Genomic DNA, 27705 nt, shown 5'->3' with positions numbered 1-27705 from the left:
TCATCAAAATAAAGGGATTATAAACGTACTAATTTGGTTAAAAAGTTTGTGATTTTTTTTAAGCGCAACAATAATATAAAAGTATATAATAATGGGTATAATTTTAATCGTATTGACCCTCAGAATAAAGAACACATGTAATTTTTTCCATAAATTGTACGGCGTGAAAACAAAACCTTCCAAAATTAGCAAAATTGCGTTTTTCATTTTAATTTCCCCACAAAAATTGTGTTTTTTGGTTGCGCCATACATTTTATGATATAATGAGTGATGTCATTACAAAGGACAACTGGTCGCGCAAAAAACAAGCCCTCATACTAGGCTGTGGAGGAAAATATAAAAGAGTTATGATTTTTAGAAGGCGAGGAGGAAAAAATTAAAACGTAAAAATTAAATTGTCTGAGTCCTTAAGGCCAAAATGGGCTGAGTCCTTAAGGGGTTAAGGGGTGTAGTTTCAAAAATAGTATGCCATGTGGGTATTTTGTGCTGTACTGGCACCACAGGGGCTTCCTAAATGCGACATGCCCCCAAAAAAACATTTCAGCAAAATTTACTTTCAAAAAGCCAAATGTGACTCCTTCTCTTCTGAGCATTGTAGTTCGCCAGCAGAGCATTTTACGTCCTAACATGGGGTATTTCCATACTCAGAAGAGATGGGGTTACAAATTTTGGGGGGCATTTTCTCCCATTACCCTTTGTAAAAATTGTAAATTTGGGGAAAAAACTGCACTTTAGTGACCTTTTTTTCTTTCCCATTTACACATCCGATTTTAATGAAAAGTTGTCAAACACCTGTGGGGTGTTAAGGCTAACTGGACCCCTTGTTACGTGCCTTGAGGGGTGTAGTTTCCAAAATTGTATGCCATGTGGGGTTTTTTGCTGTTCTGGCACCAGAGGGGCTTTCTAAATGTGACATGCCCCCCAAAAACCATTTCAGCAAAATTCACTCTCCAAAATCCCATTGTTACTCCTTTCCTTCTGAGCCCTCTACTGCGCCCCCCGAACACTTGACATACACATATGAGGTATTTCCTTACTCAAGAGAAATTGGGTTAAAAATTTTGGGGGCTTTTTCTCCTATTACCACTAGTAACAATTTAAAAACTGGGTCTACAAGAACATGCGAGTGTAAAAATGAAGATTTTGAATTTTCTCCTTCACTTTGCTGCTATTCCTGTAAAACACCTAAAGGGTTACCACACTTACTGAATGTCATTTTGGATACTTTGAGAGTTGCAGTTTTTATAATTGGGTCATTTGTGGGGTATTTCTAATATGTATAATTTATTTGGAATATCCATTTTCCTTATAAGCAGAGAGCTTCAAAGTTAAAAAAAAAAATGCAAAATTTTCAATTATTTCATCAAATTTTGGAATTTTTCACCAAGAAATTATACAAGTATCGACAAAATTTTACCACTAACATAAAGTAGAATATGTCACGCAAAAACTATCTCTGAATCAGAATGAAAGGTAAAAGCATCCCAGAGTTATTAATGCTTGAAGTGACAGTGGTCAGATGTTCAAAAAATGGCTGGGTCCGTAAGGTATATTTGGGCTGGGTCCTTAAGGAGTTAACATGTTGAAAAATGGCCCCTGGGAGATTCTGGATAAAAGTCTGTTCTACTGGTTCCACAACAAAATCAATGTAACATTGAGCTGTAAATGTACAAGAGGGTTCCTGCTTCTGTACATTATGCCACCCTACACCCATTGCCCTGCACCATAATAGGTTTTGAGAGCGGTGGTGTGAGATCAATGAAACCTAGTGTAGCTAGACATCTGTCATGAAAGTGCTTTTTGATTGTAGACCACTGGGACAGGCAACATTGAACCGTGCTGACAACTCGGCCTACACATGTAGTGATCTGACGGAGTGCTAAACTATGTTCTGTCCGCATAAGATTTCTGTCCCTCTCAGTTTGAGACAAATGGTGATAACTGGAATAGCAATGAACATGAGGCATCATAGTCATACTGTACTGTCTTGATCATGATAAATTGCTTCTGATCTGGCTATTATACCATTGAAGCTCCTTGCACATGCTGCAGATTGGAGCTAGGTGCTTGAAAATGTGATCATTTGACATCTGCTACATCTACAACTTGTCCTTCTGGGTGTTGCAATTTCAATGTTGGGGAGTGTATTTACCTTGCCTCCCCTCCTTGCCCACTTACATGTTATTAATGCATTGGCATAACGAGTGAGAATCCATGCACTGCCAAATAGATAGATAGATAGATGTCCTTTTGTTTAAAGTGGTATTCCGCCCCCTAGACATCTTATCCCCTATCCAAAGGACAGGGGATAAGATGTCTGACTGGGTCCCACCGCTGGGGAACCCTGCAATCTCAGCTGTGGCACCCCAGACAACCGATGCACGGAGCAAACTTCGCTCCATGCTGGATGACTGGAAATACGGGGCGGAGGCTTGTGACATCACGGCCACGCCTCCTCAATGCAAGTCTATGGGAGGGGGCGTGATGGCTGTCAAACGCCTTCCCATAGACTTGCATTGAGGGGGCGTGGCCATAAAGTCCCGAGCCTCCAGCGCTGCACCCTACACTCTAAACGAATGCCGGGTGCAGCAAGGAGATCACGCCGCTGGGGACCCCTGCGATGAGACATCTTATCCCCTATCCTTTGGATAGGGGATAAGATGTTTAGGGGCGGAGTACCCCTTTAAGGAACAGCCTCTTTAAATGGGCACTGTCATCAACATTTTTTTTTTGATATGTTGTAGTACATATGTACTACAACACATCTCTAATTTATTTTCATAATTTTTTTTTTTTATTAAAACCTTTTAAATTTACATTGGAAAACTGGCCACTAGGGGTCTCCCTCCTAGTGGCAGGCTGGCATAACATCACGCCTGAATTCGGACCGATGCCGGCCGGGCAATCGGTCTGAATTCATTCAGCCTGCGCTCACTCCCTGCCTGTCAATCAGACAGGCGGGAGTGAGCGCATTGGCTCCCTGGCCACTGGCCGGGAGGCCACTACTTCCGCACATGCCGCCGCTGCTGCTGCCCGAGCAGCACACTGCTGCTGCAGGACTGCGGCATGTAAGTATGTTTAGGGGAGATATGTTTAGGGGGATCGGAGTTTTAACACGGGGGGGTGGGGCTTAGCGCGGCCATGGCCCTGACTTATTGTTTTCAACATAGGGTGCTTCCAGCTGTTTCGATGTCAGGGCAAGCTGGGAGTTGTAGTGGTGAAACAGCTGGAGGCACCCTGTGTAGATGAACTAAGGGCGGAAGTCAGCCTGATAGCGAGCACACTACCAGGCAGACAAAAAAGCATTTTTAATATAGTAAAAAAAAAATTTAAAAGCAGGGAGGGGGTTAGGGATAGATGGACAATAGGCAGGGACAGAAAAAAAAAAGGATGGTGGGAGCTACACTTTAAAGAAATGTATTTTCTATGGCATATTTTAAGCAAAACCATGAGAATTGATGGTGAAAATGTTAAAAAGGGAACAGCAATTTTTAAGATGACCAAAATGCAAAGAATATAAAAGTTGCCAAGAACAAAGTTACATGCAATAATTTAGGCATACTTGGTCCTGCCTGCTTATAGTGTTGTTGTATGTGGCACATCTAGCTACACAACAGGGACAGATATGACTGCTGCCTGTCACCATCTTATTACAAATATTTTATTTTACATATTTATAATCTGGTCTTATTTGTGTTTTTAATGACCTGTCTTATCCCCCCTTTTCACATGAGTGACAGTCCAAGAATATAGAAAATTTACAGTGATGTTTATATCTAATAAGATAACTTTTCTTTACCTGGAAGAATGAAGAATTTATGCGAGGTAACAGAATGCCTTGTGGAATGTATTCAGGTGATGGGGTCCCTTTACGTGTCATCAGTATTAAACCTTCAACCATGTGGTTTGGTGAGAGGACCAGGAAAACCAATGTCATTGTAAGGTATGCTATGATGTCATTTACCCTCATAATATTACTTGGGAAAGCAAAATACAGTACTGTACATTGTGGAACCAGTTATGTTATCCCCTATCCAAAGGATAAGGGATAACCTGTCTGATCTCTGTGCCGGTGCTGCGGCGTCACGAAAGTCTGGGGCTTCTCTGATCGTGGCGTCACACCATATCCACTCCATTCATGTCTATGGGATGGGGTGTGACTGCTAGTACACAGCCCTCATGCCTCCTCCCATAGACATGAATGGAGGGGGCGTGGCGGCTGTAATCACCAGTCATCCGCATGGATCGGAGTTAGCTCCGTGCACCGGGTGACTGGGGATCACCTGTTATTCCCTATCCTTTGGATTGGGGATAACCTGTCCAGTGGCTGAGTACCCCTTTAAGTAATGGAAAGCACTCTGTGTCCAGTGTTTCTTTTATTTATCACCTATTATGAGCTTACAATAAATAATACAATAAACCTGAATTCTGACTCCCTTCCCTTTTCGTGAGGATTGTTCACAAACTGGAAATACAGTTTCATTAAGCACGCTCCTTGAAATAATGTTTCATGTTTGCTTGTGCTGCTACATTGTGTGAATTTTTCTGCACATAATCCACATGGCTGGTATCATTTTACATGAGGAAAGCGGACGATCGCTTTAGCCTAAAAATTGGAGTGTAGAAGGAGGCAGACAAGGAAACTGCATTCATTTCCTAGACATAGTTTTTCTTTTAATTTGATACCAAAAGCAAACTCTCTTGAAAAATTATGAATACTAAAAAATAAAAATATGTATAGATTTAAAGGGCTTTTCCATGGACTAAAAAAAATAAATTTACTGCCTGCCACCGTCCCCCCACATCTGACAATAGTACGGTCCTGCTACCCAGCATTTTCCGAACAGTCTTACATGTGGTCTTAGCCAACCCACTTGATGCAGTGGTGACCCATCTCTGCAGGTGTTTGACTGACTAGACTGAACACATTTAGAATGGCAAACATGGAGGGGGGCAGGCAAGTACAGATTTATTTAACTGATAAACAGGCAATTCACATTTTAGCCTGCTGCCTTTATCTGGGTCTTGCATGTTTAGATTGATGTGAATAAACTTTAAGGAGCATTCTAAAGCAGAAACTGGCACTGGGATTTTTTTCTTGAATTTTTTTTTGATTTATTTTATCTATACACACATCAACAAAATAGAGTGCCACCCACCATTGCTACTTAGAATATAACAAATGCTGTATGGATATGCTCTCAGGCAGTTCTTTGGTCAGTATTTAGTCCATATTTTGGCCCTTAATTTTGTTGGTGTTTTTGTTAAAACGAGGAGTTGAACTGACTAATAAAAAAAATGTGCACCTATTTCAGTGTTATGGATCCACTTTTGGTTTGGGCTTAAAGGAGTACTGCAATGTTAGACACTTATACTAAGTGTCTGATTATGGGGGGTAAGAGCGCCGGGACACCCCGCGATCTCCGGTATGGGAACCAGGCATTGCCGCACGGCTAATGAAAGTGTCATTGACCTCAGTGAGGTCGACAAAATGCCCCCTCCATACAGCTCTTTGGGAGAGGCAGGGATGCACGAAGGCTGCATCTCCACCTCTCCAATAGAGATACATAGTAACATAGTTAATAAGGTTGAAAAAAGACCAGAGTCCATCAAGTTCAACCTATAACCCTAATGAGTCCCTACGGAGTTGATCCAGAGGAAGGCAAAAAAAAAAAACTCATACTAGAGGTAAAAATTCCTTCCTGACTCCAAATATGGCAGTCAGAATAGATCCCTGGATCAACTTTCTGTCCCTATAAATCTAGTATACATAACCTGTATGCATCCAGGCCCTTTTTAAATTATTTTACCGAGTTAACCATGACCACCTCCTCAGGCAGAGAATTCCACAGTCTCACTGCTCTTACAGTAAAGAACCCCCGTCTGTGCTGGTATAGAAACCTTCTTTCCACTAGACTTAGAGGATGCCCCCTTGTTATAGATACAGTCCTGGGTATAAATAGATCATGTGAGAGATCTCTGTACGGTCCCCTGATATATTTATACATAGTTATGAGGTCTCCCCTAAGCCTTTTTTCTAAACTAAATAACCCTAATTCTGATAATCTTTCTGGGTACTGTAGTCCTCCCATTCCCCGTATTACTCTGGTTGCCTGTCTTTGAACCCTCTCCAGCTCCACTATATCTTTCTTGTACACTGGTGCCCAGTACTGTACACAGTATTCTATGTGTGGTCTGACTAGTGATTTGTACAGCGGTAGAATTATTTCCTTGTCATGGGCATCTATGCCCCTATTGATGTACCCCAGGATTTTATTTGCCTTGGAATCAACTGTTCGACACTGGTCACTACAGCTAAATTTACTGTTAACTAAAACTCCCAAGTTCTTTTTCATGTCAGTCGTCCCAAGTGTTCTCCCATTTAATACATAATCCCAGCCCAGATTTTTCCTCCCCATGTGCATAATCTTACATTTATCAGTGTTAAACCTCATCTGCCACTTCCCAGCCCAAACCTCCAACATATCCAGATCCATCTGTAATAGTGCACTGTCCTCTATTGTGTTTACCGCTTTACAGAGTTTAGTATCATCTGCAAAGATTGCTACTTTACTATTCAACCCCTCTACAAGGTCATTAATAAATATATTAAATAGAACAGGACCCGAGACTAGTAACAGTAACAGTCACCCAATCAGAATAAGTACCATTAATAACCAACCTCTGTTTCCTATCACTGAGCAAGTTACATACCCACTTGCACACATTTCCCCCCAGCCCAATCCTTCTAATTTTATGCACTAACCTTTTACGTGGCAGCGTATCACATGCTTTGGAAAAATCTAAAAATACAACATCCAGCGATTTTTTTTTTTTTTTTTTTTTTTTTTTTTCCCCCCCGGTCCAGTCTGGAGGTGACCTCCTCATAAAAGCTGATCAGGTTAGTTTGACAGGACCGATCCCTCATAAAGCCATGCTGATATGGAGTCATACATTTATTTTTATCAAGATACTCCAAAATAGCATCCCTTAGAAAACCCTCAAACAATTTACATACAACGGAGGTTAAATTAACAGACCTATAATTCCCAGGGGAAGCTTTTTGACCCCTTTTTAAATATTGGCACCACATTTGCTATGCGCCAGTCCTGGGGAACGGACCCTGTTACTATAGAGTCCTTGAATATTAAAAATAGGGGTCTGTCTATTACATTACTTAAAGGGGTACTCCAGCCCTAAGACAGCTTATCCCCTGTCCAAAGGATAGGGGATAAGATGTCTGACCTTAGAGGTCCCGCCGCTGGGGACCCCCACAATCTTGCATTCAGCACCCACCTTGGAGCGCTGCCCGCCGCACTGCCAGCTCAGAATCTGCCGTGTGACGACCTCGGGGCCGGAGTATTGTGAGGTCACGCCCCCTCCCATAGACTTGCATAGCGGGGGGTGACATCACACGGTGGCGGAGGTGTGACGTCACGATACTCCGACCCCGTGGTTGTCACATGGCAGATTCTGAGCTTTCAGCGTTGCGTGCTGCTCCCCGAGGTGGGTGCTGAATGCAAGATTGCAGGGGTCCCCAGCGGCGGGATCCCCGCGGTCAGACATCTTATCCCCCTATCCTTTGGATAGTGGATAAGATGTCTTGGGGCTGGAGTACCCCTTTAATTCCTTTAGAACACGGGGGTGAATGCCATCTGGACCTGGTGATTTGTCTATTTTGATTTTTTGTAGGCGGCACTGTACTTCTTCCTGGGTTAGACAGGTGACCTGTACTGGGGAGTTTACCTTATCTTGTATTTCACCTGGCATTTCATTTTCCTCTATGAATACAGAATACAGAAGAATTTGTTTAATATATTAGCTTTTTCCTTATCCCCATCTAATTTCTTCCACCTCATTTTTTAAAGGGCCACTTTCATTTTTAAACTTTTTGTTATTTATATAGTTAAAGAACATTTTGGGGTTAGTTTTACTCTTTGGCAAGGAGTCTTTCTGTCTCTACTTTTGCAGCTTTTATCTGTTTTTTATATATTCTACTTTCTCTATATCTTTTTTTAATGCTTCACTGCCATCCTGGTTTAGTAGTTTAAATGCTTTATTTTTGTCATTTCTTGCCCCCTTAACATTTTTATTCATCCATATTGGTTTTCTTTTATTTCTGACCCTTTTATTCCCATAAAGGTATATACCTCTTACAGTGAGAATTTAAAATATTCTTAAAAGTCTCCCATTTAGTGTCGGTATTCTTGTTTTATCTGGACATTATCCCAATTTATATTGTTAAGGGCTTCTCTGTGTTGATCAAACTTTGCCTTCCTAAAGTTCATTGTTTTTGTGGCCCCTCGAGAGATTCCCTTATTGCAGAACAAGTTATAATGTTTTATATTATGATCACTATTTCCTAGGTGTCCTTCTACTTGCACATTATTTACTCTGTCAGGTCTGTTGGTTAATATTAAGTCTAGCAGGGTGCCCCTCTGGTCGGGCCCTGCACCATTTGGGACAGATAATTGTCCTTAGCTATAGTCAGAAACCTAGTCAGAAACACTCCTCCACCCTTCTAGCCATCTTCTCCCCAAGCACAGCTGCACCCTCCCCATTGAGGTAGAGCCGGTATCCGACAGAGAAGTCAGCCCAGTTCTCCATGAACCCAAACCCCTCCTTCCTACACCAGCTTCTGAGCCACTTGTTTACCTCCCTAATTTCCCGCTGCCTCTCTGGTGTGGCTCGTGGTACAGGTAATATTTCAGAAAATATTACCTTGGAGGTCCTTGCCTTATGCTTGCAGCCTAAGTCCTTGAAATAATTTTTAAGGACACTCCACCTACCTCTTACATTGTCATTAGTGCCAATATGTACTATGACTGCTGGGTCTTCTCCAGCCCCACCCAGCAGCCTGTCAACTCAATCCGCAATGTGCCGAACTCTAGCGTCAAGAAGACAACACACTGTTCGACCATCTCTGTCTATGTGACAGATCGCCCTGCCCCCCACTAATAATAGTCTCCCACTACTTGTACCGGTCAGGCCTGCACTGCACTCCTCCTTACTGGAGCAGACACCCCCCTGGCGGTCAGAGGCAGAGTCCTGCTGCAGTACTGCTAGCTCTGAAATGGCATCCCCCTCATCTGCCAATTGGGCAAACTTGTTGGTGTGCAAGTTCAGGACTAGCCTCCCTGACCCTGTTTTCTTACTGTAACCCAGTAACTGCCTGACTAACCTCCCCCATCTCTACTAGGGATCGACCGATTATCGGATTAGCCGATATTATCAGCCGATATTCAGGATTTTGTAAGTTATTGGTATCGGCATCTAACCTTGCCGATAATGCGTCTTGCCTCCGACACCCGGGCCCGGAGAACGGTGCTGCTGGCTGCTATTTTGCATCTCCCACACAGCTACGGCAGCCCTATAAGAGAACCGCAGTGGCTGCCTGGGAGAGGCGCTTTGAACTTCGGCGTGGCGTTATTGCGCTTAGACGTGAGGTCACGTCATCGTGGGGGTGACTTGACCTCACGTCTAAGCACAGCAGCGCCACGTCTGAATTCACTGTGCCACAGATTAGTGCGCCCGCCGCCCTGCTCTCTCTTTCGTGCAGGGCCCCGCTTGTCCTCGGTGTGCAGGGCCCCGCTTGTCCTCGGTGTGCAGGGCCCCGCTTGTCCTCGGTGTGCAGGGCCCCGCTTGTCCTCGGTGTACAGGGCCCCGCTTGTCCTCGGTGTACATAGCCCTGCTTTAAAATGCCCAAAAATTAAAATGCACGGAATATCGGTATAAGTTATCGGCTATCGGTCTGAAAGTTCACAGGTTATCGGTATCGGCTCTAAAAAATCAATATCGGTCGATCCCTCTCAGGGAGTACCTGCTCAGTGAGAAGGAGACTCCTCTCCAAGTTGTCAATTCGTCTCATTGTTCCCAGTTGCTCCTCTTGATCCAGGATCTGGGCTTCCAAATGAACAACTCGCACACATCTCACACAACAATATGCACCCTCAAACTACTGTTCTAGGATTGCATACATCATGCAAGATGTACACTGGACTGCATTTTCCAACATGGAGGCCATCTTGGTTTTGGGGATAGTAAAAAAAAAAAACCGTAAAAAAACAGAAGCAAAAATTTCAATTAAACTCCTTGATTTTAAAGTCCCACTCACTTTTATACTTACACCCACTTGTATACTTTCACACAATTGTATACTTTCACACGATCGCTAGCTCACACAATTGCTTGTTGCACTGCCTGGAAGTGAAAGCAAACATGGAGGGGGCATGTTGGTTGCGGCGTCATGCTGCGGCCGACACTCCTCCTGCACGGGAGGGCTGTGGCCCCCGAAATCAGACACTTATCCCTTATGCGGATAGGTATCTAGCACTGCAGATCTCCTTTAAATACCGACTAAAATATGGCTGAAAGTACTGTGTGTGCCCGTAACCTAACTGATCAAGATATTACAACAATGGGTATAAATTCCAGTCAAGCATCCGAATTTCTGACTTTGTCATTTAATAAACAAATACAAGATCTCTCTTGTACAGTGATATGGTGGTTGTTGACCTGTGGACAAAATCCTGTTTTCATTCTAAAATCAGACTTTCTTCTTTTCTTGTCTAGAACAGGAGACAGCTCATATCGAGCATGCTTTTCTTTCCATTCATCATTTAGTGAGGTATGTTGATAAATGAAAAAAAGATTTGATTTATTATTTTTAACCCCTTAGAAACACCAGACAACCAACAGAGCAATAAGAAAGCTTTTTTTGTGGGACCAATTGTTCCTTTTAATGTAAAAAGAAAATTAGGCAAATGTAATATTTTTGTAGTGGGTTAAAGTCTGTAAAATATTTGTCCTCGCTTGAGCTATAAATCTGGTTTGGTAAAATCTAGATTTCATATCTTTTTTTTCTTTTCAGATTAAGGACATTTTGAATTACATCAAACCTGTAAATGTGTATCCAAATGTGATTCCAGTTGGAAAAACGCAAGAATATGTTGAAGAAATGTGAGTATAACTTACAATGTGGACCAGCCAGCTAAATATTTTTTTCTTTACATATAATCGTACTGTAGCAGGTGTAAATATATTCATATTCAGTCTGTGCTTAACCCCTTAAGGACTCAGGGTTCTTCCGTGTTTGCACTTTCGTTTTTCTCCTCCTAACCTTTAAAAAATCATAATTCTTTCAATTTTGCACCTATAAATCCATATGATGGCTTATTTTTTTGCACCACCAATTCTACTTTGTAATGACATCAGTCATTTTACCCAAAAATCTATGGCGAAACGGAATTTAATTTTTTTTTTAATTGAAGAAAAACGCCATTTTGTAATTTTGGGGGTTACCGTTTCTAAACAGTACATTTTTCGGTAAAAATGACACCTTGTCTTTATTCTGTAGGTCCATACAATTAAAATGATACCCTACTTATATAGGTTTGATTTTGTTGTACTTCTGGAAAAAAATCATAACTACATGCACTATAATTAATACGTTTAAAATTGTCATCTTCTGACCCCTATAACTTTTACATTTTTCCGCATATGGGGCGGTATGAGGGCTAATTTTTTGCGCCCTGATGTGAAGTTTTTAGCGGTACCATTTTTGTATTTATCTTCTATCTTTTTGAACGCTTTATTTTTTCATGATATAAAAAGTTACCAAAAATACGCTATTTTGGACTTTGGAATTTTTTTGTATGTACGCCATTTACTGTGCGGTTTAATTAACTATATATTTTTATAATTCTGACATTTTCCCACACGGCGATACCACATGTGTTTTATTTTTATTTACACTATTTTTTTTCTTTAAATAGGAAAAGGGGGGTGATTCAAATTTTTATTAGGGAAGGGGTTAAATGATCTTTAACACTGCACACACTGATCTTTTACATTGATTCTGCCGCTTGACTGCTCATGCCTGGATCTCAGGCACTGAACAGTCATTCGGCGATCCGACACGCAGGAGGCAGGTAGGGGCCCTCCTTGTGTGTTCCAGCTGTTTGGGAAGCCGCACACACTGATAATTTTTTTTTTTTTTGCAATGTTATAGCCCCCATAGGGGGCTATAACACTGCACACACTGATCTTCTACATTGATCATTGTTATCCCATAGAATCATTGATCAATGTTATCCTGCCGCTTGACTGCTCATGCCTGGACCTCAGGCACTGAGCAGTCATTCGGCGATCGGACACGCAGGTAGGGGAAGCTTCTGTTCGGGAAGCCGCACACACTGATCTTTTTTTTATTTGCAATGTTATAGCCCCCATAGGGGGCTATAACACTGCACACACTGATCTTTTACATTGATCATTGTTATCCCATAGGATAACATTGATCAATGATTCTGCCGCTTGACTGCTCATGCCTGGATCTCAGGCACTGAGCAGTCATTCGGCGATCGGGTATGCAGGAGGCAGGTAGGGGCCCTCCCTGTGTGTTTCAGCTGTTCGGGAAGCCGCGATTTCGCAGCAGCGCTCCCGAACAGCCGACAGAACTAGCCAAGAGTAGTTAACTTTCACTTTAGACTCGGCGATCAACTTTAACCCCTTAAGGACGCAGGACGTAAATGTACGTCCTGGTGAGGTGGTACTTAACGCACCAGGACGTACATTTACGTCCTAAGCATAACCGCGGGCATCGGAGCGATGCCCGTGTCATGCGCGGCTGATCCCGGCTGCTGATCGCAGCCAGGGACCCGCCGGCAATGGCCGACGCCCGCGATCTCGCGGGCGTCCGCCATTAACCCCTCAGGTGCCGGGATCAATACAGATCCCGGCATCTGCGGGAGTTCGCGATTAAAATGAACGATCGGATCGCCCGCAGCGCTGCTGCGGGGATCCGATCATTCATAACGCCGCACGGAGGTCCCCTCACCTTCCTCCGTGCGGCTCCCGGCGTCTCCTGCTCTGGTCTGTGATCGAGCAGACCAGAGCAGGAGATGACCGATAATACTGATCTGTTCTATGTCCTATACATAGAACAGATCAGTATTAGCAATCATGGTATTGCTATGAATAGTCCCCTATGGGGACTATTGAAGTGTAAAAAAAAATGTAAAAAAATGTAAAAGTAAAAGTAAAAAAAAAGTGAAAAATCCCCTCCCCCAATAAAAAAGTAAAACGTCCGTTTTTTCCTATTTTACCCCCAAAAAGCGTAAAAAACATTTTTTATAGACATATTTGGTATCGCCGCGTGCGTAAATGTCCGAACTATTAAAATAAAATGTTAATGATCCCGTACGGTGAACGGCGTGAACGAAAAAAAATTAAAAAAGTCCAAAATTCCTACTTTTTTAATACATTTTATTAAAAAAAAAATTATAAAAAATGTATTAAGTTTTTTACATACAAATGTGGTATCAAAAAAAAGTACAGATCATGGCGCAAAAAATGAGCCCCCATACCGCCGCTTATACGGAAAAATAAAAAAGTTATAGGTCATCAAAATAAAGGGATTATAAACGTACTAATTTGGTTAAAAAGTTTGTGATTTTTTTTAAGCGCAACAATAATATAAAAGTATATAATAATGGGTATCATTTTAATCGTATTGACCCTCAGAATAAAGAACACATGTCATTTTTACCAGAAATTGTACGGCGTGAAAACAAAACCTTCCAAAATTAGCAAAATTGCGTTTTTCGTTTTAATTTCCCCACAAAAATAGTGTTTTTTGGTTGCGCCATACATTTTATGATATAATGAGTGATGTCATTACAAAGGACAACTGGTCACGCAAAAAATAAGCCCTCATACTAGTCTGTGGATGAAAATATAAAAGAGTTATGATTTTTAGAAGGCGAGGAGGAAAAAATGAAAACGTAAAAATTAAATTGTCTGAGTCCTTAAGGCCAAAATGGGCTGAGTCCTTAAGGGGTTAAACGCCACTTCTAAAGGGTTAATAGCGCGCTGCACCGCGAACAGTGCCGCACACTATTAGCCACGGGTACCAGCCATTGTTAGAGGCTGGGCCCAACCCTCTACGATGCGGGGCCACACTGTGGCCCATGTTATAGAAAGGGAGAGGACTCAGGGCGTACATGTATGCCCTGAGTAGCCCTTAAGTGGTTAAATCTGAGACTCCGTATAAATATAGTCTTCGTTGAATATCTGTCTGGTGTGTATTATTTTCTTGGATTCTAACTGGGCAAAAAAAAATCTTCATGCAGCAGTTTTCTTGTCCTGTCTTTTAACCCCTAGGACACACACAAAGTACATGTACATCATGCATTTCATCAGAACAAGCCAGCTGTTGTTATCAGCAGCTGGGACAGTCTAATAGGAATTGCACTCAAACTACAGATGTAGTGTTCTTAATAAATCACTTTACTTTAGCCGTATGTCTTCATACAAAAACTTCAAGTTATGGAAACAATGTGATAGAACACTTAATATTCACCCAGTGCTTGTCGCTTGATGAGGTCTACGGCATCACTTCAGAGCTTGTGGCTCCCACCGGAGCTCTGTTTCATAATGTCCAAGTTAGCCGTGTCTCATGCCTTCTTTCCAAACAGCGAATAATAGCTCACCCTGAGGTGAGAATAAAGGGCGACGTTTCGGGATCTCTCCCTTTCTCAATGTGACGCAAAAAATAAGCCATAATATGGATTTTTAGGTGGAAAATTGAAAGGGTTTATGATTTTTAAAAGGTAAGGAGGAAAAAACGAAAGTGCAAAAAAACTGAAAAATCCTGCGTCCTTAAGGGGTTAAGAACACTACATCTGTGGTTTGAGTGCAATTCCTATTAGACTGTGTTACGCTGAGAAGTCGTGGAGACTCGGGTGCACTATATCACACCCAGGTGCTGACTACACCCTCTACCTTCATTGTATTGATCAGCAGCTGGAACCTCATAGATAATGGTGGATATCAGTGATCATGCTGATGTCTGCCATCAACCATTCAAATGCCATGGTCAATGCTGAAAATTATCTGTGGGGCTTGCAGGAATTCATCAGACCACCCACAGCCAATTGTGATGGCGGCCAGAGGTCTCCTTATCTCCTCCATACCACTTTTCTGGAATCCTCCTGTGTGGTCTGCCTTCTGGCAGACTATACAAATAGATTGCAGGTAACATTGGTCAGTGCTATGCCTATGCATAGCACTAAATCATAATAGCAATCTATAAATAGTCTTCTGTGGGAACTCAATAAAAAGGAAATCACTCCCCTTTTTTTTCTCCTTTTAGTAAAAAAAAAAACATCATATTTGATAACGGGGTGTTCAGAAATATCCAAACTATTAAAATGTTAATGATCCTGTATGGTGAGCGGCATAAAAAATTTTAGGTATGTGCAATTCTCAAAGTGCTGTAGAATGAATTAAGTAGCAAAACAACAAAAAAATACAGTCCTCAACGTTCTTTACAGGAATGAACTGGAACACAGTGGATATGATGGTAATAATATCGATACTGGTGTTTATGGGAGTATAGGTAATAGTATAATGATGATTCTGGGAATAACGCTGACTATGATGGTATATTGTTTGTAAAGAGGTAGAAGAGGAGTAAGAAGAAAGAAAAAAAGAGTGCTGACAAATAAGGAAAAGAGAGAAAAAGAGACAGAAAAAAAACAAACAGAGGGGTAGACACAAGTCAGGGAGATATAAGAGAAGATAAAGATCTGACCACTAATTCAGTGAATTATTGGTTAAATATGTAAATGTAAATCACCGATGGGTGATGGGTCGGCGCAAGGGGCTCCCGGCCTCCAAGGCTACTATCTCCCGTTGGATTCGCTCTGCCATTTCAGAAGCATATCGTTGCAAGGGTCAGGTTCCTCCCTTTCTTGTGACTGCTCATTCCACCCGCGCAGTGGTGGCCTCCTGGGCGGTCAGCCACGGGGCTTCGGTTCTACAAGTTTGCAGGGCAGCAACCTGGTCGTCTCTGCATACTTTTGCCAAGTTTTACTGTGTTCATACCTTTGCGTCCTCCGACGCAGGCTTGGGCTGCAGGGTCTTGCAGGTGGCAGTTCAGTCGTCCGCCTAAGTTCTTCTGGCTGGGTTGGGTCTTCCCTCCCAGGGACTGCTTTAGGACGTCCCATGGTCCTGTGTCCCCCAATGAAGCGCTCGAGAAAAGTAGATTTTTGGACTTACCGTAAAATCTCTTTCTCAGAGCTTCTATTGGGGGACACAGCACCCACCCATTGGTTTGTTTGTGACCAGCCAGTTTTTCCCTCCTCTGGGTAGGGTTTATTTTTTTTTTATTTTTTTTTGCGGTTGGTTTCCTTCTTGTCTGGTTTTATGTTCAGACTTTCCTTCTTGGTCGTTTCTCCTTCTGCTTTGGGAGAAAACTGAGTTGCTCAGTGTCAAGGGGCGGGTATATCCTGCTGGGAGGAGCAGACTTCTTTTTTTGCCTAGTGTCAGCCTCCTAGCGGCAACAGCATATACCCATGGTCTGTGTCCCCCAATAGAAACTCCGAGAGAGATTTTACGGTAAGTCCAAAAATCTACTTTTTAGGTGGGAATCGTAAGGGCCCTGCGATACTCTCATCTATTATTATTATAATTAATACATTTGCATATTTGCATATGCTGAGTTAGTGGTCAGATCTTTATCTTCTCTTGTATCTCCCTGACTTCTGTCTACCTGTTTTTTCTTTTTTTCTGTCTACCTCTCTGTTTTTCTTTCCTTTCTTTTTCTTTCTCTTTTCCTTATTTGTTCTTCCTTCCCTCTTTTCCATATTCTCAGCATTCTTTTTTTCTTTCTCCTCACTCCTTTTCTACCTCTTTTCGAACAATATACCATCATTGTCAGTTATTCCCAGAATCATCATTATACTATTACCTATACTCCCATAAACACCAGTATCGATATTATTACCATCATATCCACTGTGTTCCAGTTTATCCCTGTAGAGAACATTGAGGACTATTGGGGAGATTTATCAAAACATGTGCAGAGGAAAAGTTCCCCATAGCAACCAATCAACTCTCTTCTTTCATTTTTAACAAGGCCTCTGCAAAATGAAAGAAGCGATCTGATTGGTTGCTATGGGCACCTGGGCAACTTTTCCTCTGCACAGGTTTTGATAAATCTCCCCCTATATCTTTGTTATTTGTGTCATAAAAAAAATACCTAAGTTCAAAATTTCTGATTTATATCCTAGTAAAAACTGAATAAAAAGGTTACATAATATATATATATACAGATCACTGCGCCAATTTTTTTTTTTATAGGGGTCAGAAGAGGACATTTTAAAATATATTTTTTTAACAAAACAATTTGACTTCTTTTAAAAGCTGTACAGTAATTAGAAAAGCATGTTTACATGAGTATTGTTTTCATCGTATTAAGTCGCAGAATAAAGAGAGCATGTCATTGTTTCCATTAGGTGCCCTGCATAAAAATAAAGCCACCCAAATTTACCCCCTAAAATTAGCACAACTGCATTTTTCTGTTCATACAAATAATAATGTATGTTTTATGGATGGAAAAATACTGTAAGTTATGTCCAAGGCAAGGTGAACAAAACAGAAATGAGATAATAAAAATTGGCTGGGCCCTTAAGGGGTTAAACTGAATCTGCAACAGAAGCCTGAATGGAGACTCCAACTGTTTACAGCTATTTTTTTGTTTCTTTTTATAATTTAAAACTATGCAGCCAGATGTTACTGTAACAGAAAATTACACCGAAGTGAGAAAAGCCAAAGAAAGGGGTTATCCATGTTTTACTCTTCTTGCTTTAAAATAATAAACAATCTGTACCTTAATTCTCTGGTCCCACATTCAGGCTCCTGTCAGCATTCCGGTATTCCTTTTAGATTGGCTGTCAAGTGATGGGAGCCATGATGCCCAGGGTATGGCCTGTGACTGCTGACTGGCTGCAGTGCTGACGGGAGCCTGAAGGGGGCATCAGTGGGATCAGAGAGGTTGGTAACTCCTTCTTTATTTTAGCATTTAGGGCTCCTCTTTAGAAAATAGTAAAAAATGATGTGCCATTTACCCTACAGCTTGAGGCCATTTTGTAGATCCTATTCGGAAAGCACAGAAGTAAAGTATAGGCCGCTGGGATGCCTGAAAAGATCAATAAACCAGAATTTGGAGGAGACAGGTGAGAAGATGAATGTGTGTTTACTGGAAGTGTATTTGTAAATATTTATGCTTAGGAGAGAAGACAACATGACTGCAGTTTGTGCTCTTTGATAAACTGTTGTGCACTGGAAGTTCTTGTTTTTTTTTTTTTTATTATTATTTTCTTTTCTTTGTGCGCTTCATCCAAATGTTACTGTAAAGTGTTGGAAAAAACCACATTGCAAATAGACCAAAAATGCCTGAACATTTAATATAAAAAATGCAGATTTTTTTAAATGTTTTTTTCTTGTTTGAAGAACGCCATAGTTTGGCTACCTGTTCAGCAGTGACTGTATCCTCCAGTAAGGTAAACTGGTTGATACTTAGATCTAGTAAGCAATTTGACTGTTAGCATTTTACTAAGGCTGGGTTCAAGCTTTAAAGTGCATCTGCCACCTCCGTACGGATCTGCAAACCCACCAGTTAGGGCATAAGGAGATAGGACAGATTGCACCTTTGTTTACTGTGGCCGCAGATTGTAAACTTATATGGCTGTTGTTTTCTAATTCAGCCGAACAGTCTGAGAGATGGGCAGAGTCACAGTGTCCCTCCTCCTCCTCCCTGACTACAGGATTGATGTAGTCTTTTCCTTGGCTTGAACCCAGCCTTACTTAACCCTTACAAATATATGAAATATAAGGGAGGGTTAACATAAAATAGACTATTATGCCAGACCTGAGCAGCAAATATAATGTGTCCCTGTCATGTAAAGAAAACTTTTGACATGTCAGACAGACATGTCAAAAGTTTTAATCACTCAGACCCACACCCATATCTAGACACCATTGAGAGAAGCACACAGTAGTACGGTTCTCTCTCTGTCCAGCTACAGTAGAACGCTTTCATTACAAAGTCCTTTTAAGGATTTTGCACACGCAGCATAAGTCCATCCTTTTTATATTTCCCATTCTTTTTGTATTCACTTCTGGCTATAGCTTAAAAAGCTGAATGAAAAACTGCCACAAATACAGTGTGTGAAACCAAGACACCCCCCACCCATTTGTCTGTCCAGATTAAGGCTATGTTCACATGTATGTTGGAGGCTTTGTTTAAATAACTTGGCAAAAAAAACAAACCATAGGATGCAGTAGTTTTTGGTCCGGTTATTTTGCAGTAAAATGATGGACACTGGATGAAGATCCGATGCTTCCCATTAAAGTCAGTGGGGTCTGTCAGGCAACACTGTCTGGTTCTGTGTTACTGCCCTGAATGGAAGCTGTAACGGAGGCTCTGAATGGAACCTTTGACACAGATGTGAACCAAGCCTTAGACTATTACATATTCAGTGTTTAGTCATTGTGAACTTGCTCAGTTCTTTTCTTTCCTTCTGGTACCTAAACTAAATTATTGCTGACAATTCTTTCTTGCATGGCAATATACATTATGGTTTCCAGAAGACAACAGTGTTGATGAATTGTTTGATGATTATCCATTGAATCATTTAAAGCACAAGAAGATTCTCCAGGGTGATGAACGGATATCAGAAAAAAATGTGTCTGTAATTGGTGAAGGAGATAGCAGGCCCTCAGCGGTCTCCACTCCTACTCCAAAGCCGCCAATTGCTACACTTAAGGATTTCTTGGAGTGTGAGGAATCCAACGAAGAAGATGATGAGGATGATGAAGAAGAGGAGGAACAAGATCACTATGAAACAAATAGACTACCTGAAGAATGTTTGTTGCCAGCAACTACCACTACAACAGAGAACATTTCGCCTCATTGGAAATTCTTCTTTAATTCTCACCCTCTGGAAGGAGACAGTGAACACAATCCTGAAACCTCTGAAGAAGAAAGAGAGAAAAGTTCTCAGTCTCCAAAACTCTTCAGTGACTCAGATGATTCAACTCATATATCCTCTGTACATTCCTCCCAGTCCACCCACATTTCTGAGCAAGGTAGCCAAGGATGGGACAGTCAGGCGGACACTGTGCTGCTGTCCTCTCAAGAACGGAAGGCTGCTGAACTGCAGTGTATGAATAGAGGGATTTATCTGCTCACAGCTGTTTCAGGGACTACATTGACTGTAGATACCAATCCAGAAGGAGTACAAGATGACATTGAAAACAGAGAAAGCAAAGGAATAAGTAAAGCCAAAGAATGTAACCTGTGTGTACAGACAGGAGACCAGAAAATGCCTCATGGTGATGGGAAAGTAGACTCTCAGAGTTCTTCTGACTTTGAAATTCCATCAACACCAGGAGCTGAGCAGCCTCAACCTGAAAAACTGCACTACCTGTACGAACGCCTGGCCACGGGGGACAGTATCACATCCAAACAACTGTGAGCTGTGGCTTCCATGTCAGTCATCCATCCCTGAACTCATATAATCATGCAATTATTTATATCATTTAACATTCCGTACATTGGGATGTCATTTTATTTTTTCTTATGCCTTCCTATTTCATGGCCGTGAAAAAGACAGACATGTTTAGTTTAATGGAAAACTGTCACCCTGATTACCCACACTTAACCCAATACACAGGGTTATAGTGTGGGGGGATCAGAAGTGCAAAGTAGTGTCACTTAACCAAATGCCGTCCACTGGCCCGTGATATTGTCCGAAGAAACTCCCCGTGCTCAACTTGGTTAATTGTGCGCAGGAGGCAGGGCGCCGATGGCTGTCTGCCTCCTGCTTCTTTCTGCCTCCTTAAACAGTCTGCCTCTATTAGCATATTCAAATTCTGCACTGCACTCTGAGACAGGAGCGCAAATGCAGTTAGTTTACAGAGAGCTCTCACGTCCTAGTGAAAGGAGTCATGTGACGTGAGCGCTGCGCTCAGAGGCAACAGTAGCGCTCTGGCAAGAAGAGCTCTCGCGTCACTAGGACATGAGAGTTCTCTGTAAACTAACCGCTTACGCTCCTGCCTGAGAGTGCAGTGCAGAATTTGAATATGCTAATAGATGCAGAAAGAAGCAGGGGGCGAGCCCTGCCTCCTGTGCACAATTAACCATAGGACATTCTTCAGGCAATATCACAGGAGGAACTGGATGGAATTTGGTAAGTGACACCTTTTTACACTCCTGGTCACCCACACTATAACCCTGTGTATTGGGTTTAGTGTGGGTGATCAGGGTGACAGTTTTCCTTTAAGTGTAATCCATATTTGTTTGTAAACAGTTAATTTTAAGTCTTTATATTTTTTATGAAAAAGGAGCTGGGCTCTATATGAAAAAAATTAATTTTCTAAAATACAAAGCTATGGTATACTATTGTCTGGTGTTTCTCTTATCCCTTCCCGCCCCAGCACATATGCATACGTCCCAGTTGCTGACATGTTTGTGCAGCAATGCACTGCAGGAGATCGCCGGCGGGACATGGCTGTCAATCTCAGCCGTGTTCCTGTCGCAGCTGCCGAGACCGGCAACGCGCCAGTCTGTGTAGCATTAACCCCTATAGATGCAGTGATCAGTCCTGATCATGGAATCTATGGGATTGACAGGGGGAGAGGGTTCCCCCTGTTCACCAGCGGTTATCCCGTGATACGTTCGCGGGGTCTTGTTGCTTGCCATAGCAGCCGTAGGCCAGCTGATGGCCTCCTGTCTGGCTAGTCCGGCAGCCTTTGAGGTCCAGCCATAGATGGCGTTGGACGAAAAATAAAATAGTTATGGCTGTCGGAACATGGAAAAAAAAAGGATTTTGTTGTAAAAAGAACATAAAAAGCTATATAAACTAGGTATCACCATGATCGTACTGACCCACAGAATAAAATAAACATTTTTACCATGCAGTGAATACCATAAACAAAAATAAAATAAAAAAGCCAGAAATTTTCCAATTCATAATATTCAAGTTTTTCACAAAAATGCTGCATGAATCTACAAAGATTTACCACTGATATAAAGTACAATATTCCATGAAAAAAGATTCTCAGAATTGCTTCAGAAGCATGTCAAAGTTATTACCACTTAGAGACACAGGCCAGATTTGAGAAATTGCCACACCAGCACCGCTCATCACAGGAACCTCACAAGTGCAATCTTGCATCTGATCCACCCCAGAACTTGCACTGTATGTTTGGACCTGAGGAAGGCACTCTGTGTGCCGAAACGCGTAGTCCATTTTGTCAAAATATTTATTGTCCTGTGCTGGCTCGAGTCTTCCCATCTGTAACCACGTTTTGCGCAGCGCCTCTATAGACCGTTTTTCTCACTTTTTCACGTGTTGCTCAAACTGGCCCTTGCGCAAGGGTCCAGTCCTGGTCTGAGTGCGGCAGCCATTATCTACCATAACCATACTCCCACCGGTCCACTACAAATATTGATCCCGGGAAACCTGGGACTAAGGCTTGCCATCCGATCTGGTGAGTATATCACTTAGGTGTGGTGGAGGGTCACACTAAGTCGGTATACGTAAAGGAAGTGAGCGCCTCCTGTCTTCTTTTTCCCCCTCTTTCCTACAACTTCATACTGGGTAGGGTGATCACCACAGAGAATAACATAATATTATAGAGGGATCTATGGGATGTATTGAGAGGTATAGAGGCTCAGGACAGGAACATTGTTTTGTCGCTGTATAAATCACTAGTCAGACCACATATGGAGTATTTTGTCCAATTCTGGGCACCTGTATATAAAAAGGACATGGTTGAACTGGAGAGGGTGCAGAGGAGGGCAACAAAGATAATTAATTGTATGGGAGGATTACAGGACCAAAACAGGTTATCAAGCTTGGGGTTATTTAATTTAGTGAAAAGACGTCTTAGGGGGATTTGATCACAATGTACAAATATATGAATGGACAGTGCGGAGATCTTTCTAGTGATCTTTTTATACCTAGGTTGGTAACCATGACAAGGGGGCATTCTCTACATCTAGAGGAAAGAAGGTTTCACCATCATCACAGATCAGGATTCTTTACTGTAAGAGCAGTGAGACTATGGAACTCTCTGCCATATGATGTTGTGATGTCTGACACAATAAACAAGTTCAAGGTGGGCCTGGATGTATTTCTAGAGAGTAATAACATTACAGGTTATGGATACTGGATTTATGTGGATAGAACGTTGATCCAGGGATTTATTCTGATTACCATATTGGGGTCGGGAAGGAATTTTTTCCTCTGTCATGGAGCAATTGGCATCAGCCTCATGTTTTTTTTTGCCTTCCTCTACATGGTGCAGTACAGTTCTCCCCATATCTTCCTACTGGGGGGGAAGAGGGGGTTAATCTGGGGCTACTACCTGCCTACTGGGGGGGGGGGGGCAGATTAACCCCCCCTCCCCCCCCCCCAGTAGGCAGGTAGTACCCCCAGGTTAACCCCCCCAAGTAGGAAGGTAGTATCCCCACATTAACCCCCTCCCCACCACCCCCCAGTAGGCAGGTAGTACCCCAGGAGGAGGTTCATCTGGAGGTACTACCTTCCTACTGGGGGGAAGAAGGGGTTAATCTGGGGGTACTACCTTTCTACTGGGGGGGAAGAAAGGGTTCATCTGGGGATACTACCTTCCTACTGGGGGAAAGAAGGGGTTAATTAACCCCCTCCCCCCAGTAGGCAGGTAGTACTCCCAGGTTAACCCCCCCCCCCCCAAGTAGGAAGGTAGTACCCCCAGATTAACCCCCTCCCACCAGCCCCAGTAGTCAGGTAGATAGTAGTACTTGTAACCCTAGGAATTGGGTGCAGAACATTCACTCACTGTCAGAGAGAGTCAGAGCAGCACAACTAATGGCGTGCACGGTAATGAGTTCGCGCACTGCGCACCTTCACGTCTCGTAACATCACGCTCAGGACGCCGGCCCTTGAATTCTGGGACTCGGTGTCATGTCACATGACATGTGAGTCGCGCAAACATATGAGGCCCAGGCAGACGGATGGTGAGCCGGAGGCAGTTGCCTGCCGAACTGGGATAGCGGAGGTAACCGGGGCATCCTTGTGTCTTAAAAAGATTTTTCGGGACACAGGGATGCCCCGATTGTGACGGAGGCCCCCTGCGGGCCGCAAAAACATTCATTGTGGGCCGCATGTTTGACACCCATGCTCTACATCAACACAGTAGGGTTTTAGGTTGAACTCTATGGACTCTTGTTTTTTTTCGACCTTACAAACTATGTTACTAATTCTCGTCAGGGATTTTTGCTATTTTTATATTATTTAACAGCAAGAAGCCAAAATGAAAGAGCCTTGCATAGAAAATTAAAGTCTACCCAGTGAAACAATAGCTTGTAAAACCACCTTTTTCAAAAACTTGAAATAATGTTTTTCTGCATGACATCAGTCTCTCTTCCATTGTTCTGAAGGAATTCTGACACACTTTTCTTAACCTTTAGTGTTCTGTCTTCCTACACGTTCACACAGTGTGTAATCTGACATTCAGCATAAACCATCTGTCTTCCAAATAAGAGGACTGTTCTTTGTAGTTCAACAGGTTGTAATAAGTGGTAAAACTATAAGAATACAAACAATATTTATAAGTATATGTATAACAACTGCATGTATCATATATTACATAACAGTGAAGCCCATGGAAAAATGGCTGCCTATACATAGGATTGCCTGGCTAGCTAACAGTCTAACATCTACACAATTAACTCCCTGAGTAGTAATACAAATAACTACACAGCTCTGGATACTATAATGCCCTAGTAACAGAGGTAGGTGACTCACCAGATATGCTGTTACACAGATGGTGGAGATTTAGAAAGGAGAGATGTAGAGCAGCTCTGGTCTTGTGTCCAGGAGACTAAGGACTGACCCTTCTTCCCAGAATGCCTTGCAACAACCCACAATGAATAGCACCACCCAAAAGGCATAATTCTTATATCAAGAAAAACAAGGAGTAATACAACTTAACACCACTAGATGGTGCTATAACCACACTAATGAACTCTAAGATATAGTGACAGGCAGAAAGCAAATTGTAAATGCTTCTCAAACCATCTGGGCAGAACATTGAGGTTTGCAGGAATTTATTCATGCACAGCTCTTGAGAAACACTCCATTTATTTTAAAATTTAGTGCAGTATATACTATTATTAGAGAATAATGTAGAGGTTCCCATAACGTTTCTGGCTTTGCAGAGGGTGTAGAGTCTCATGACTCTAGTTCCCCCTAATGGTATCACCCAACTAAACTCCAGACTGAGGCTGGGTTAACACCACGTTTTTGCAATACAGTTCCCGTATACCATTTCAATTTGAAAACCGTATGCCAAAAGATGCATCAAGTTGTGTCCATTTTGCATCTTGTACAGTTTTTTCAGTTTTTTTCCCTACCCAAAACCGTAGCCTACCATGGTTTTTGGTCCTGGTGAAAAACTGTATTAAACTGTATATGTTTTTTTTTAACATGGGAGTCAATGGGAATCGTACAGAACCGTATGTGCGTACGGTTCCCTCCGGTTTTCACCATATGGTTTTTGACTTTGCACAGTTTTTTTTTCTTGGAATTTCAATCAAACAAGTAAAACTTTATTCATAAAGGAGGTAAAAGTTAAACGTATACCTTTTTTTTTCTTAAAAACTGATGCAACCGGACATCATTTTTTAAGACAGTATATGGTTTTCGACCGTAAATGGGTTAAAATTTGTACACACTTTTTGATACAGTTTAGTCCGGTTTTGAGGAATCCGTTTTTCTGCAATAACCTGAAATGGAAACTGTACTGCAAAAATGTCATGTGAACCCAGCCTGACCTTTCTTTACAATTGAGGTGTTTTATGATGAATTTCACATATTATGCATTTTATCATATATTTTCGCAGTAAAAGAGCTATTTTTCTGCAGTTTTGGAAAATTCACAGCAAAAGTGCAACACATGAACACTACCTCAGGAGAGGAACATAAAGATGCTCCAAACACATTGCACCAGGATGGCAACCATCTTCTCAAATTATATTTACTACCAGGAAAAGGGGTGAGAGGTAGAAAAGGTGCAAAAAAAATAAATACAACTAAAATATCAGTTTTTTTTCTTATACAATAAACAAGTTGGTTTTTCCCAAGTGTCATTTATATAGTAAATTGGCATCCTTGTCCCTATCCTGTTAATGAACTCCACACAACTTGTGCTCACAGATAGGCATGAGCCCTCCATAAGTCACAACAGTAGGAGAGGGCTATATATGAAATACCATATGCACCACTATGATGACTGAGAAAGTCTTATCTGAAAATTTTAGACATCTGAACATGGATAAACAGTCATCATAGTATTGTATAGGGCATTTTAGGTGTATACCTCCCTCCTATTTTTGTGACATATTGAGGACTCGTGTGTGCCTGTGAGAGTTTTGCAGGGTTCATTAAAAGGTTAGGGACAAGGATCCCAAATTACAATATAAATGACACAACAACTTGGGAATTACAGGATAAATAGTTATGGTATTTTAGATGTATAATTATGCTTCCTGATTCCACAGAGATAGCAGCATACAGAACTGGATGGGGGCTGATAGGTGAGGATATCATTCTGTAGTTCACATGAAGTTGGATAACCCAGGACTACGGTGTCCATATTAGGACATCATCATTCCTCCCTTATCCTCAAAATCTTCAGACATGAAAAAATTCCTCCCACATTCTTACACCCTCAGCTTAACCTCCCTCATCTCTCAAACCTCAACCAAACCTCCATCATGCCTCAGACATCAGCCGATAAAGTTTTCCTCGATTCGTAGAAAACAGAGCGCATGCACAGCACTCCGCTGACAGCGTAGGGCTAACGTAGGCAGCGTTAGGAGCATAGCCCAGCGCATAAGAGTGCATGCGCAGCTTTCCTCTGCTACGCAGTTAGCGTAGGGAGGCTAGCGTATGTTAGTACGTAGTTAAGAGTAGGTAGCAGGCAAGGAGAGAGGGAAACCATCGTAGGGTTAGCGTAGTTTAACATTAGTGTAGCGTAGCTAGCTTAGATTGTAACATAGTTAGCGTAGCTTAAGTTTTATAGTGAAAGGAGGTAGATTATAGGTTTTAAAGTAAAGAGACTACAACTCCCAGCATGCTGGAAGTTTGTAGTTTTGCATGTTTTACAGTGAAGGGACCACAACTCCCAGCATGTCCAGACAGCTAAAGGCTGTCCAGGCACGATGGGAGTTGTAGTTTTACACACTTATAGAGTAGTTAGCGTTAGCGCAGTTTTAGTGTAGTGTTAGTGCAATTTTAGCCTAGTTAGCGTAGCGTAGTGTTAGTGTAGTTTCAGTGTATTTAGCGCAGTTTTAGCGTAGCGTAGTGTTAGCACAGTTTTAGCGTAGCCTTAGTGCAGTTTTAGAGCACGTTCCCACTTGGCGTATACGCAGCGCAAAATCTGTAGAAGCAGTGGGAAATACGCCTAGTGAGTTTTGGAAGCGGAGCCGCCTCCAAAACTCACTGCACACACAGGGCTGTTGCCGGAAAGCCCTGTGTGAATGGTGAGCGAGAGATACGCAGCATATTTCCTGCTGCTTCTGCAGATTTTGCGCAGCGTGAAATACTGCATATACGCCAAATGGGAATGTGCCCTTTGGGTATTTAGCGTAGCACCGTTTTAGCCTAGTTAGTGAAGTGTAGTGTTAGCTTAGTTAGCGTAGTGTTAGCCTTGTTTTACACAGGTTTAGCATAGTTTTACACAGGTTTAGCGTAGTGTTAACCCAGTTTTAGCATAGTGTTAGCTACACTACACCTGTGTAATACTACACTAACAGTTTTACAGGTAGATAAAGTGTAGTTTAGAGAGTGTAGGGTAGGGTGTAGCTTA

General features: G+C 42.0%; 1 protein-coding gene across 3 annotated transcripts in view; it reads left to right on the top strand.

Annotated features, from left to right (window-relative positions):
- DCLRE1C (DNA cross-link repair 1C) overlaps positions 1-23111 on the top strand; it is a 58500-nt gene extending 35389 nt beyond the window's left edge. For 2 of the 3 annotated variants that reach the window (XM_056573378.1, XM_056573379.1), the window contains exons 10-14: positions 3807-3943; positions 10573-10627; positions 10871-10959; positions 17920-18020; positions 19435-23111. In XM_056573378.1, the coding sequence (XP_056429353.1) occupies positions 3807-3943; positions 10573-10627; positions 10871-10959; positions 17920-18020; positions 19435-20324 (1272 nt within the window). In that variant the 3' untranslated portion in view covers positions 20325-23111. The remainder of the gene's footprint in view (positions 1-3806; positions 3944-10572; positions 10628-10870; positions 10960-17919; positions 18021-19434) is intronic. The other variant, XM_056573377.1, reaches the window with a different exon arrangement.
- The last annotated feature ends 4594 nt before the right edge of the window (positions 23112-27705 follow it).

Source organism: Hyla sarda, chromosome 4, assembly GCF_029499605.1.
Source record: "Hyla sarda isolate aHylSar1 chromosome 4, aHylSar1.hap1, whole genome shotgun sequence".
Classification (NCBI taxonomy): domain Eukaryota; kingdom Metazoa; phylum Chordata; class Amphibia; order Anura; family Hylidae; genus Hyla; species Hyla sarda.
Note: the sequence above shows the minus strand (reverse complement) of the source record. Positions and strands in the feature narration are given on the sequence as shown.